This window comes from Myotis yumanensis, unplaced genomic scaffold (assembly GCF_028538775.1).
Source record: "Myotis yumanensis isolate MYYU_CA2020_CCGP unplaced genomic scaffold, mMyoYum1.0.hap1 SCAF_17, whole genome shotgun sequence".
Taxonomy (NCBI): domain Eukaryota; kingdom Metazoa; phylum Chordata; class Mammalia; order Chiroptera; family Vespertilionidae; genus Myotis; species Myotis yumanensis.
Window position 1 is genome coordinate 694325 of NW_027223768.1, and position 14069 is coordinate 708393.

The following is a 14069-nucleotide window of genomic DNA, read 5'->3' on the forward strand; positions in this document are numbered from 1 at the left end:
CCCAAGACCCGTGGGGTGGAGATTGCACTGAGCTCGGTCCCCTGGGGGCTTGGTAATGTCCTCACGTACCTTGATGGCTGCTCAACTGTTTGCTCAGTTCAAAGAAGACCCCAGGGACCTTGTACTCTGTCTGAATCTCCAAGGACAGGGCCTCCGGCATCTCCAGCCGCACAGCCTGGCTCCTGGGGGAGCAGAGGCCAGAGCTGCTCAGGGGACACCCTGCGGCTCCGCCCCCTGGTCCTTCCCTTCAGCACTCACCTGCTCAGGGCGCCCTTCACGTCCTGCGGGAAACAAAGGCACAGGTGAGTGTGGGAACACCAGGCTGATGGGCTGCTGCTCCCTCCCAGAGGCACAGGGCAGGCCCGGCCTTGGGTTCGGATGGGATGGGGGCTTATACCCTGGTCGGGAGAGCACCTGGATGACTCTGAAGAGCAATCCTGTTCTTTTAAATCTTAGGACACACACTTATGGGAACAGGGGTACGTTTCTTACATGTGAACAGGGGTTACGTTTTTGTTAAGTTTCCTTCCCAAGCCCTGAGCGAAGTGACTGGGGAGGTGACTGAGCTGTGAGGCCAGCGAGCAGAACCCATGAGCAGGGTCAGGCCCACCCACCAGGAGCCAAAACATCATCTGACCAACAGCATCTCCTCGCCTGGGGACTGAGGACAAGAGCTGACGGCTGAGACCCCCAGGGCTGCACACAGCACCCAGCCCCTTCCCCTTATAGTCCGGTCCCTGCACCTGCTGGGAGACAGGACTCGATGGGTGGAAGCGCCCGGCCTGCTGGGTGGGCCGCCTTCTCAGTAAACGCCTTATGGGACTCATCCCTGCCTTGGTGACCGGACACAGCGACAGGCAGCCGAGCCCACCCGGGGGTTTCTGGGTAACAGATGGACACCCCGGGCCACGATCCCCACTCTGGCCTCTGGACGGTCAGCTCAGCAGGACACCTCTCAGCCTCTGAGCCTGGTGCCCTCCTTGCTGAGGTGCTGGGGAGCCCGCGGCTGCTTAGGGGGGTGGGGAGCCCCCACGCTCCCTCTGGCCTCACCTCCCTCAGAGCGCACCTGCCAGAGGCCACCTGTCACAAAGCATCTCGGCGGTGGGTGGATGTACAGCGCCCAGACTGGGCCCTGAGGTGGTGGCCACAGTGACCCAGGGGGCGGAGCAGCCATGAGACATGGTCACCCTGAGGGACGCCCTCCTGTTCCACCTGCCGGACCTGGTACCAGAAGCTGGGAGGTAGGGGGAGGTTCGCCTTCCTGAGGCTGGAAGGAGGGCCCATCAGCCCAGGCTCACCCATCACTCATGGGGCGGCCCCACCTGGTCCCCAACATCACCTGACCTTCAGGATTCTGTGCCCCTGGACACAGGCACGTGGGAGCGGAAGCCATCGCCTGAGCCTGTTTGGCCGAGGGACCCACCTCCTCTACCTGCAGGGGGATTTCAATTTTCTTGATCCTCACTCGAGGATAATTTTCCATTGATTTTTAGGGAGAGTGGGAAGGAGAGGGAGACAGAGAGAAACATCGATGTGAAAGAAACAGATTGACTGGTTGCCTCCTGCATGAGCTCCGACCAGACCCTGATAGTGGAGGGGCCTGCAACCAAGGTACGTGCCCTTGACCGGAATCAAACCCGGGACTTTCGGACCGCAGGCTGATGCTCTACCCACTGAGCCACACTGGATTTTTGAGCCAAATCACAATTTTCTGATTTAAATATAGAGCCCTGTAGATGAGTGGAAGCCGCATTGTAGATTTTTTTAAATTAAATCTTTATTGTTCGGATTATTACATTTGTTCCTCTTTTCCCCCCCCCATAACTCCCCTCCTCTCAGTTCCCGCCCCACCCTCCGCCCTCACTCCCCACCCACTGTCCTCATCCATAGGTGCACGATTTTTGTCCAGTCTCTTCCCGCATCTCCCATTCCCCTTTCCCCCCAAGAATAGTCAGTCCATTCCCTTTCTATGTCCCTGATTCTATTATAATCATCAGTTCATTCTGTACATCAGATTATTTATTCACTTGATTCTTAGATTCACTTGTTGATAGATGCATGTTTGTTGTTCATAATTTGTATCTTTACCTTTTTCTTCTTCTTCTTCCTCTTCTTAAAGGATACCTTTCAGCATTTCGTATAATACTGGTTTGGTTGTGATGAACTCCTTTAGCTTTTCCTTATCTGTGAAGCTCTTTATCTGACCTTCAATTCTGAATGATAGCTTTGCTGGATAAAGTAATCTTGGTTGTAGGTTCTTGGTATTCATCACTTTGAATATTTCTTGCCATTCCCTTCTGGCCTGCAAAGTTTCTGTTGAGAAATCAGCTGACAGTCGTATGGGTATTCCCTTGTAGGTAATTGACTTTCTTTCTCTTGCTGCTTTTAAGATTCTCTCTTTGTCTTTTGCTCTTGATATTTTAATTATGATTTGTCTTGGTGTGGTCCTCTTTGGATTCCTTTTGTTTGGGGTTCTCTGTGCTTCTTGGACCTGTAAGTCCATTTCTTTCACCAGGTGGGGGAAGTTTTCTGTCATTATTTCTTCAAATAGGTTTTCAATATCTTGCTGTCTCTCATCTTCTGGCACCCCTATAATTCGGATGTTGGTGCGCTTGAAGCTGTCCCAGAGGCTCCTGCACTATCTTCGTATTTTCGGATTCTTTTTTCATTTTGCTTTTCTGGTTGGGTGTTTTTTGCTTCTTCACATTTCAAATCTTTGACTTGATTCTTGCGCTCCTCTGGTCTGCTGTTGGGTGTCTGTATAATATTCTTTATTTCAGTCAGTGAATGCTTAATTTCTAGTTGGTTCTTTATCACAACATCGAGGGTCTCATTAGATTTCTTGAGGCTCTCATCAAGTTTATTGGCAGTTTCTAGAAAATTATTGAAAGCCCTTAAAAGTGCGTTTTTTAGCTCTATATGCTCCATTTCTGTCATGTTTTTTTGTCTCCGCATTTTTTATGCTTTCTTGGTGCATCCCCTTGTGGTCTTTGTGCGCAGTCTTGTTGTAGTTAAGCCTTGATTGTTGTCGGCAATACCGGGGGTGAATTGACCTCCAGGCTAACTGGCTATGAGAGTCAGCCGTGTCTGTAGTGGGAGAGCTTCTGTGCTGAATCTCTAGGGCGGTGCTAATCTAGCCTTTGCCTGAGGCTATCCGGCAAATGCCTCTGTGCAGGGCTTGGGCGGGGCGGGTCCCAGCGGATCTACAGGGTGGGCGGAGCGAGCAGTTATGGCTGCTCTCAGTTCCGTCCCCAGCGGCTCTGCAACCGCTGCAAACATCGGAGAGAAAGCTGCCTTCCCGCTTCTCCCGTTTGAGTCTGGGTCCCTAGAGACTCGCCCAGATCTGGAGCTCAGAGTCTGAAACTCCCTCCTGATTGAAAACAACAACCGCGCCCTCTGCCGCCAGCCCGCTCCACATGCACTCCGCACCTTAGTATTTCACTTCAGCACTGCGCCTCCTCTGAGTCTCATATGGTTTCCTCTTTCCTCCTAGTTGTAGAACTTCCACTCAGCCAGCCTTCCTGTGGTTCTGGATGATGTCGTTCCATCTTTTAGTTGTATTTTTGAACTGGTTGTTCGAGGCAGCAAACTCCAGCGTTAACCTATGCCGCCATCTTGGTTCTCCCCACATTGTAGATTATATCTGTTCAATATTCTAAAAGAAATAGGCTTAGCCCAGGTGGTGTGGCTCAGTGCTTGGGCATCAACCTATGAACCAGGAGGTCAGGGTTAGATTCCCTGTCAGGGCACATGTCCAGGTAGTAGGACTGGTTAATGTTTCTCTCATAATTGATGTTTCTATCTCTCTCTCCCTCTCCCTTCCTCTCTGAAATCAATAAAAAAAAACAAAACGTTAAAAAATGATAAAGAAAAGAAATATGCCTTTATGCCCTAGCCAGTGTGGCTCAGTGGATAGAGCGTTGGCCTTTGGACTGAAGGGTCCCAATTTCAATTCCTATCAAGGGCACACGCCTTGGTTGCAGGCTTGATCCCCGCCAAGGGCTGGGGCACCTATGGAGGCAACGAATCAATGCATCCCTCTCCCATCCACGTTTCTCTGTCTCTCCCTCTTTCTTCAACTCTCTCTAAAACAAATGGAACAATATCCTTGAGAGAAGATTAACAAAATCCTATCTAATAAAAGAGAAACATGGTAATTAGCGTACGACCGCTACCCTTCCCATTGGCTAATCAGGGCGATATGCAAATTAACTGCCAGCCAAGATGGCGGCCGGCAGCCAGGCAGCTGGAAGCGAACATGAGGCTTGCTTGCTGCAGTGAAGGAGGACTCCAATATTCCCCGCCTGCCTTGCCGGCCTCTGAGCTGGCAGTTTGAAACATTGTAACAAATATAGAAGCTAAACAAAACCCCAGAAACCAGCTTTCTGCCGGCCGGGATCTCAGAGCTGGAGATGATACAGTGTTTCGATTATAGAACCGAAACAAACCAGATACCTGCTTTCAGCAGCAGAGGCCTTGGCCCAGAATAAAAAAAAGAAAGAAAAAAAGGAACAGTTGGAAGCTTCAGTCACCCACCAGCCTGAAAACAGCCCTCAGCCCCTCACCCAGACTGGCCAGGCACCCCAGTGGGGACCCCACCCTGATCCCGGACACCCTTCAGGGCAAACCAGCCAGCCCCTACCCATGCACCAGGCCTCTATCCTATATAGTAAAAGGGTAATATGCCTCCCAGCACCGGGATCAGCGGAGCCGCGAGGCCTCCTGGCACCAGGATCAGCGTGACAGGGGGCAGCGCCCAAACCCCCTGATCACCCTGCGGCTCTGTGTGTGACAGGCGGCGGGGCCACAACCTGCCTATCCGCCCTGCTTTGTTCGTGACAGGGGAAGGTACCCCAACCCCCTGATCAGCCCTGCTCTGTGCCTGATAGCGGGGAGCTCCCCAACCTCCTGATCGCCCTGCGGCTCTGTGTGTGACAGGGTGCGGCACCCCAACCCCCTGATTGGCCCTGCTCTGTGCGTGACAGGGGGTGGCGCCCCAACCTCCCCATTGACCCTGCCTTGAGTTTGACAGGGGGCGGCGCCCCAACTCCCCAATCGGCCCTGCTCTGAGCCCGACCAGGGGCTGCACCTAGGGATTGGGCCTGCCCTCTGCCACCCGGGAGCAGGCCTAAGCCAGAGGGTCGTTATCTCCCGAGGGGTCCCAGACTGCGAGAGGGCACAGGCCGGGCTGAGGGACCCCCTCTTCCCCCCCCCCCCCCCAGTGCACAAATTTTTGTGCACCAGGCCTCTAGTAACTAAATAAAAATAAAAGAAATCTGCCTTAAGTCCCACACACTGATGTGCCACCGCTGAGCAAGGCAGGCGATCCTCTGTTTCCACGCCCCCCCACTTCCCCCTGAAGCAGCACAGGACACGACCCTTGGCGTCCTCCCAGGGCTCAGCCTCACCTGCAGCACCTTCTGGGTGGAGCCCTGGCATCGCTCCTCCAGCTCCAGAATGTGGCTCTCGAGCTCGCGGCTCTGCTGGTCCAGGTCGGCCTCGCTGTCCTTCAGTCTCTGCAGAATGCGCTCTCTCTCGCTCTCCAGTCTTTGCAGATACGACGTCTCCTCCTCCCTCAGGACGCTGTGCAGCTTCTGGATTTCCGCCTGGATTTTCTGTCTCTGAGCCTCTATCTTCTCCTACAGTCAAGAGAGGACACTCAGCCCGGCCAGCGGGGCTCAGTAGTTGAGCGTCCACCTGTGACCCAGGAGGTCACATTGGATTCCTGGTCAGGACACAGGCCCAGGTTGCGGGCTCCATCCCAGTGGGGGGCGTGCAGGAGGCAGCCGATCCATGATTCTCTCTCCTCATTGATTTTTTTCTCTCTCTCTCCCTTCCTCTCTGAAATAAATACAAATCTACACTAATAAAAGACAAACATGCAACTTGACCGTACCTTAGCTCTGCCTTAAGCCACGCCCACTGGCCAGTCAGAGCAACTATATGCAAATTAACCCAACCAAGATGGCGGCCAGCAGCCATGGAATTGGAGGGAGCGGTAGGCTTGGTTGCTCCAGTGATGGAGGAAGCCAAGCTTCTCGCTGCCTGTTGTAACCTTCACAAAGGCAACAAAGTTTCAATTATAGAAGGTAAATAAATCCCAGAATAAAAAAATTTTAAAAAAAAGGAAAGGCTGGGAGCTTCCATCGCCGGAGGGCTTGGCCAGCCTAGAAACAGTCCTCAGCCCCTCACCCAGGCTGGCAGGCATCCCAGTGGGGACCCCCACCCTGAAGGGCGTGTGACCAGCCTGCAAACAGCCATCAGCCCCTCACCCAGGGTGGCCAGGTACCCCAGTGAGGATCCCCACCCTGAAGGGGGTGTGACCAGCCTGCAAACAGCCATCAGCCCCTCACCCAGGCTGGCCATGCACCCCAGCAGGACCCCCAACCTGATCTGTGACACCCTTCAGGGCAAACCAGCCAGCCCCCACCCGTGCACCATATCATTATATATTTATTATCATATATAATAAAAGGGTAATATGCAAATTCATCCTAACAGCAGAACAACTGGGAATGACTGGTCACTATGACACACACTGACCACCAGGGAGCAGATGCTCAATGCAGGAGCTGCCCCCTGGTGGTCAGTGCACTCCCACAGGGGGAGCTCTGCTCAGACACAAGCCAGGCTGACGGCTGCCAGTACAGCGGTGGTGATGGGAGCCTCTCCTGCCTCCTCAGCAGCGCTAAGGATGTCCGACTGCAGTTTAGGCCTGCACCCCTCTGGTAAGTGGACATCCCCCGAGGGCTGCGTGGCTGCCAGAGGGATGTCTGACTGCAAGCTTGGGCCCGATCCACCAGGGAGTGGACCTAAGCCAGCAGGTGGACATCCTCCGAGGGGTCCCAGACTGCAAGAGGGCATAGGCCGGGCTGAGGACCACCCACCCCCCCACCCGTGAACAAATTTTTGTGCACTGGGCCTCTAGTATGAGGTAAAATAAAAAAAGAAAGTTGGAAACCCAGTGGGGACGGCTCTGGGTAAACAGGCATGTGATTCTGCGGCTCCGACAGGCACCGGCCTCCTGGCCATTTCCTGCTGGAAGGAGGGGGGGAGGGGATGAGCTCTCATCAATGGGGACAAGGAGGACAATGGCTTCTTCTCGGGGCTCCACCTGCTGCTCTGGTTCAGTGACACCATCTCTGTGCTTGGCCCGATCAGACCCTACGCCTAAGCGCCAGGACAGACAGAGCTTGACACCAAGAAATCCCTGTTCTTTTTCTGTTGTTGTCGTTAATCCTCACCCAGGATATTCTCTCCATTGATTGTTAGAGAGAGGGGAATGGCAGGGAGGGAGGGAGGGGAGAGAGAGAGGAACGTCAATGTGAGAGAGACATGGACTGTTGCCTCCTGCACACGCCCGACTGGGTGGTGACAGCACCTGAGCCCAGGGGGCTGCCCTCCAGCGGCCAAGGCGAGAGCCCCCCATTCTCACCTTCCACTGGGCGATCTGCGTCGCCGTGACAGCTTTCTGGTTCGTGCATTCCTCTTTCAGTTGCCTCAGTTTCCTCACCGCTTCCAGGAGCTTTTCCTGGAGGAAGAAATGGAGTGACCCTTGCTGACCACATCTCCCTTCTCCCTCTGACGGGAAGAACCTGGATGTCAGTGCCCGGGGCTCTCTCTGTCCCTGTCACTCTGACCCTCCTCTCGGCTAATGGCCAGGACAGCCTGTGGGGAGACCTAGACTGAGCTGATTGGAAGGCTCGGCGACACCTGCCTTTCCCCACACGCCCCGCCCCCTGGCTGTGCGTTTGCTGTGGGCCCTCTCACAGGAGAGCCCTCTTTTCTCAGCACTCCTACAAACCGTTAATGTTTTTAAATATGTAAAAATATGTATATATTTCTATTCCTCTCAGAGAGGAAGAGAGAGACAGAAACATGAATGATGAGAGAGAATCATTGATTATCTGCCTCCTGCACGCCCCACACTGGGGATGGAGCCCGAAACCCAGGCATGTGCCCCAACCAAGAATCCAACCGTGACCTCTTGGTTCCTAGGTCGATGCTCAACCACTGAGCCCCGCTGGCCAGGCCACATGGTTAGTGTTTAGGCTCCATCAGGACTCACTTCTGGGAGGGATCACTGAGACCACCCGCACCCGGGTCCCCCTTCCCACCCCCCAGGCCATGGAGACCGGGCAGTCCTTCCGCTGGTGCATCTTCCCTACTGGACGGCAGGCCGCCCACGAGGTGGCATCCTGGTCCCTGTGCTTTCACTCCCCCACCCGCCCCTGCACAAGGCGCCATCTCATCACATGCACCCGAGAGGAGATAAAACGCGCAGGTACAGCCCTGGCTGGTCTGGCTCAGTGGCTAGAGCCTCAGCCTTCGGACTGAAGGGTCCCGGGTTCCATTCCAAAGGCATGAACCTCGGCTGCCGTTTCCTGGCCTTGGTTGCGGCGCCTGCAGGAGGCAACCAATCGGTGTCTCTCTCTCAGATCATTGTTCTCTCTCTTCCCCGCCCTTCCACTCTCTCTAAAAATCAGTGGGAAAATATCGTCAGGTGAGGATTATCAAACAAAACAAAACACCTCGCATGTGTGGGTTTGAGCGCATGGGGCGCTGGAGCTGGGACCAGTTCATCGCGCAGCCGGGACCTGGATGAGTGTGATCGTCCGGGGAAGGTGGGGCTGGACAGCCGGGACTTGATTCAGGGAGGACCCACCCTAAACCTTCCCGCCCCTCCAGGCCTCCACCCACCCTTCCTCTCTGCTAGAAGAAAGAACCACAGGAGGAAAGCTAGCATTCAGGGTCCCAACCTTGGGCTCCCGTTCCGGATGAGGGGGGTCTCGGGCACACGAGGGGCACTGGGCTGGATGAGGGGGGTCTCGGGCACACGAGGGGGCACTCACCCTGTAGCCGGGGCCTGCGTCCTCCACGAGCACCGTGTTGTGGCCCTTGTGCCGCCCGTCACGCTCGCAGCGCCAGCAGATGAGCTGGCCCTCAACCTCGCAGAAGAGGTGCAGCCGCTCCCCGTGCTCCTGGCAGGACAGCTCCTGCTCCTGCTCCTGCTCCAGCTCCCGGAGGGCGGCGATGAGGCTGTGCACATGCCTGTTGGGCCGCAGGCTGCCTCTCTGGAAGGGAGCCCGGCACAGGGAGCAGGAGAAGGTGTCCGTGTCCTGCTGGCTCCGCGGGGAGGAGGGCGGGCCCATGAAGCGCAGGAGGCAGGCCTGGCAGTAGCTGTGGCCGCAGCTGATGCTCACGGGCTCGGCCATCAGGTGCAGGCAGATGGAGCAGGTGGCCTCCTCCCGCATCTTCTTGCTGGCGGAGGCCGACGCCATGCCTCTGCCGGAAGCTGCAATGCCGGACCCAGAGGCTCCCACAGCGGAGGCGGCACACCCACCCCGCGCCTCCTGTGGGCGCCCGGCTGCCAGACCCCACGGGCCTGGAGGTCTTACCTGGAGGGAAGAAAGGTCTGTAGTGTGGACGCTGCAGAGAGTACAGCTGTGCTGTGCACTAGGGTGGGGACCCCGAGTCCCTTCACTGAAATGAAACAGAATTTAACGTGCAGATGTAGCCTCACCCCAGGATGTTTCTCCATTGATTTGTAGAGAGAGTGGTGGGGAGGGGGAAGGCAGAGAGACACATCCATGGGTTGTCCTCCCACACGCACTCCGACCAGGGCCAGAGATGGAACCCGCAGCCCAGGTACGTGCCCTTGACCGCAATCGAACCCAGGACCCTTCAGTCCACAGGCCAAGGCTCTATCCACTGAGCCGCACCGGGCAGGACTGGTCACATTTCCATTGATTCATGGCCACCGGGGGCTGCAGGAAGCCCCAACAGAGACCATCCATCAGGGGAAGCTGGTGTTGGAGCCCAGACACAGGGAGGGCGAGAGCGAGGCGGGATGGCCCCGGGGACCCAGTGAGGGCCTGGGGGACTCTCCCACCTGAGGAACATGAGGGATAATCAGAATAACTGGTTCCAGGACCGTTTCTTTGCAACTTAAGGAACTGGGTAGTTCAGGAAGATTCCACTGAAGCAGCGACTGTGGACCTGCTGATCCTCTGCACCCCCAGCCTTTCCCCTGACTGCCCCCCACAGAGAAGGAAGGCTGGCCAGTGGGCTCAGTAGTTAGAGCGTCCACTGCGCACTGACCTGTCCCGGGTTCCATCCCGAGGTCTCTCTCTCTCTCCCCCCCTCTCCAGCCGCCCTCCCTTCTTTTCTCTGGAAGAAACAATAGAAAAAATCTCCTCCAGGGAAACTCACCCAGGATGAACCCGAGGTAAACACGGCACCTGAGACCCAGGGAGTCCCTCCAGGCCTCCCTCACCTGAGAGGCGCCCGGCCGGCTGGCTCAGCAGTTGAGCTTCAGCCTATGGACCAGGAGGTCAGGGTTCTGAGAAAGCTGAAAAGGGCTAATTCCAATGTAACCCTGATATTAGGGTTGGTGGTGGGGAGCTAGCCATCTGAATCTATGCCAGCAGGCCCAGTGTACATTCTTGATAACCTATGATTAAGTCACTCTCTCTTTCCTAGAAACTGGTCTTGCAGAACCTGTTATCTAAATACAGAGGCCATAAAACTGTGAACAGCACCTTCCCCAGAGCGGGGGAGGGAGGGGTTATTAACGCTGGTGCCAGGCCAGACCATCAGACACGGCCTGGAGAGTCCAAACACCTGGGGCCTTCTTGGAAAGCCTGTGGGAAAGGACCGGAAGCATAATCCATATTTGGGGGACAAAGACCCCAGAGAGATATAAAAGAGAAGCCTACTACATGTTACTGTACTCAGATTGGGAAAGTTTTTCCTTGAGTCTGCCCGCATAAATAAACAGTGTCACTCCTTTTCTCTAAAAGCGTTGCTTGGTTTTTCTCTGGTCTTCTGAAACAGTTCCATTCCTGGTCAGCACACATGCCTGGCTTGTGGGCTCGAACCCCAGTGGGGGGCGTGCAGGGGAAACATCATCAATCTTTCTCTCTCTCCCTCTCCCTTCCTGTCTGAAATCAATACAAATATTTTTTTTAAATAAAGGAAAGGCCTGGGCTGGGCAGAGGGGCGGGTCCTGGAGGCCCAGTCAGGTGACCTCTCTCCTCCAGCCAGGACTGTCTCCCAGGAGAAGTTCCAGGCCCCTGCAACCCTGGGGGCCGAGGGGAGGGGGAGCAAATGGGAAGACAAGACCCCAAGGTCCTCCAGGGAGGACCCAGGAACCAGAGAGCAAAGGAGGGACCCTGGGACCCTGGCCCGGGGCTGCAGCTCCTGGAGAACCAGGCCTGCCCTCCTGGGAGCGGAGGGAGGCGGGGAGGCTGCAGATGGACCTTCCTGGGACCTGACAATGGAGGGAACACAACCAGGAATCCCTGAGACCCCTGGACCCTCTTCCTCTGTAACCAGGCGGCCTCCAGAGCCTCAGAGAGTTTCTGCTCAGAGTCCCTCCCGGGCGGTGATTTCCCGGGGACACACTGGGGTGCTCTGTGGCTGGGCTGTGTCCCCAGCACAGGACCTGCCCTCCAGGGGCCCCGGGGGCCTGTCCCGGCCTCCACTCCCCCGCCTCTCACCTGGATCTCCTGAGGTTGGATCAGCTTGGAGTTTGGTGGAAGCGAAAGCGGCCTCGGGAAGGGCTGGGGGGGCAGGGCCTGGAGGGACAGAGGCCAGAGGCCCTGGTGTCTGACACACGCCCCTCCCTGCCCCTGGGCCACCCAGCACACCCCCTCCCGTCCACACACCGGGTGTCATCACCCTCCCTGCCTGACCCACCCGGACCCTCCCCAGTACCTGGGCCACCACCGATGCCACACACTGGCTCGGCTGGAGGGAGTTGCCTGGAGCAGCCACTTCCCAGGTCCTGGACAGAACTCAGGTAGAAATGAAACTGCCTGTGGTGGGGGGCGGGGAGCTGCTGGGTTTGGGGAGTAAACCAGGCAATGGCCCTAAGCATTTGCTCATGGATGGGCTGGGCCTGGCAGGGCGGGGAGAGGTGGGTCAAAGTCCTTCTTCTACAGCCACAAGGAAAGGGGACAAGTCCTCACTTGGCTCTGGGCCAGCAGGAGCCTCTGAGGTCGGGGAGGGGCTCAGCCCACAGGCCCGACTGCAGCTCTTCCTGCCCTGGCCACGGACCAACCCCCTCGGGGACCGTCAGCCTCTGGGCGGATGTTATTTTATTTGTTGCTATTTTTTAGGTCCCTATTCTTTCATCACTGCTCTGAAGGGGGCGGTGGAAAGGGCTGGTGACCTCCGCCCTCGTTCTCCCCCTCAGCGTTGCTCTGCAGGGCCAGACACTGGTCAGCATCTCCACCAGTCAGCACCCGGCTGGGAGCCGGGAGCCATGGGAGGCCCCAGGCCACCGTAGTGATGGGGAAAATAAGATATTTTTGGGGAGCGAGCAATCTGAATCTGTGCCAGTAACCCAGTGTACATTCTCAATAGCCGAAAATTAAGTCACTGCTCCTTTCTCCACAATCTGGTCTTTCAAGACAAGACCGGTTTACCTAAATACGCACAAACCATGAACCATACACAACCCCCGGAGGGGGTATCAGCACTGGGGCCAGGCCAGGCCTTTGGATGTGGTCTCCTGGCCCCCATCCCAACACACTGGGCGCTTTGCAAAGCCCGTGAAAGGTCCAGAAGTCCCATCCATGTTTGGGGGACAGGAAACCAAAGGGAATAAAGGGAGAGCTTCCTCCGTATGGGCTGGCTCAGGATTTGCAGAGAAGCAGTCTCCCCTGAGTCCTGTACTAGTACATGGGAAACATCTGAAAATAAGTGGGTTTTTCCTGTGTCTCCAAGGACTCCTGTGTATTCTTCAGTCGCCTGGCAAATTCTGTAACAGTGGGGTCGGCACTTAGAGCAAAAGGACTGCACGGCCCAGCCCGAGTGTCTCAGTGGTTGAGCATCCACCTACCTACAGGCCCGGGTTGTGGGTGGATCCCCAGGGTGGGGCCTGCAGGAGGCAGCTGGTCAGTGATTCTCTCTCACAATTTTCTTCCGCGTCCCTGACGGCGCTTCTCAAATGAATCCGTGTATGAAACTGATCCCAGTGCTGAGTGTGCCCGTGGGTCAGGGTGGGCCGGGCTCTCACATTTCTGTGTGTGTGTGTGTGTGTGTCTGTACATAAACATACGTATACATACATGTCTACACATGCACCATAGATAAATGTACATGTGTATAGTCACACACATAATTCTACATGTATAGGCTATACGTGTTGGGCTTTTCATAGTTATCTTTTCGTTTAGTTTTATAATTTTTAAAATTTTTATTTTTAAAATATATTTCTTATTGACTTCAGAGAGGAAGGAAGAGGGAGAGAGATAGAAACATCAGTGATGAGAGAATCATGGGTTGGCTGCCTCTTGCACGCCCCCTACTGGGGACCAAGCCCACAACCTGGACATTTTCCTTGACTGGAGTTGCACCCGGGACCCTTCAGCCCACAGGCCGACGATCTATCCACTGAGCCAAACCAGCCAGGGCAGTTTTATAATTTTTTTTTTTACCACCTTTATAGGTGCCCAAGTGTTGCTAAGGACTGAAAAAAACTCCTTTCTCTCTCTGTTCCTGACTAAATACTCTACTTTTGGAAAAAGCAACTGATTTTTTAAAATTACTGTTTATCATGTTTCCAGCCAGTTCACCAAATTCCCTTCACGCCTTTCACTCTAATCCCCAGGCGTGTTGAACAGTCCTCATTCCCACACCCGGCGGCTTCCCAAGGCCCTTCCCAGGTTGCTGACTCATTCCCTTCCCAGGTTGCTGACTCATTCATGCCGCCTCCTACGGGAAGGCCTCCGCTGACCCCTGTGCTTGGCAGGGTCCCTACTGAATTGTTTGTTTCCATGACTTCCCACCTCAGTGTGTCTATACATCCTGCCTCACGCCGTGGACTCTGAACTCTGTGGAGTGAAAGGTCAGCGATTAAACGAGTTGCTACTCTCAGAAGCCAGCTCCGTGCCTGGAGCACAATGAATTCTATAAAGAAGAAAAGAGGGGAATTGCCCTGCTCCGACTGGAAACAGCTGCTTAAGCCAGGCCAGAGAGATCTAGTTGTTAAAAGACTCGCTCATCTGTTCTGCTACGTCACTCTTGATATTTATAAATTACAGACACCTGTTTGTTTTATT

General features: G+C 55.3%; 1 protein-coding gene across 4 annotated transcripts; it reads right to left on the reverse strand.

The window, feature by feature from the left end:
• Positions 1 to 117: 117 nt before the first annotated feature.
• On the reverse strand, positions 118 to 11851 carry LOC138996401 (E3 ubiquitin-protein ligase TRIM38-like). 4 transcript variants are annotated; one of them, XR_011468755.1, is made up of 7 exons: positions 11719 to 11851; positions 11502 to 11579; positions 8853 to 9483; positions 7436 to 7531; positions 5409 to 5639; positions 3430 to 3708; positions 261 to 281 (listed from the first exon to the last, which is right to left on the reverse strand). XR_011468755.1 is itself a non-coding variant. In XM_070397615.1 (6 exons), the coding sequence occupies exons 3-6, from the start codon at positions 9279 to 9281 to the stop codon at positions 255 to 257; spliced, it is 783 nt and encodes a 260-aa protein (XP_070253716.1). In that variant the 5' UTR covers positions 9282 to 9483; positions 11502 to 11579; positions 11719 to 11851; the 3' UTR covers positions 118 to 254. The 4 variants fall into 4 exon arrangements, 2 of the variants coding, with proteins under 2 accessions (XP_070253716.1, XP_070253715.1); XR_011468756.1 differs by lacking the exon at positions 261 to 281 and adding an exon at positions 1978 to 3203; XM_070397615.1 differs by lacking the exon at positions 3430 to 3708 and having other exon boundaries at positions 118 to 281.
• Between the last annotated feature and the right edge of the window lie 2218 nt (positions 11852 to 14069).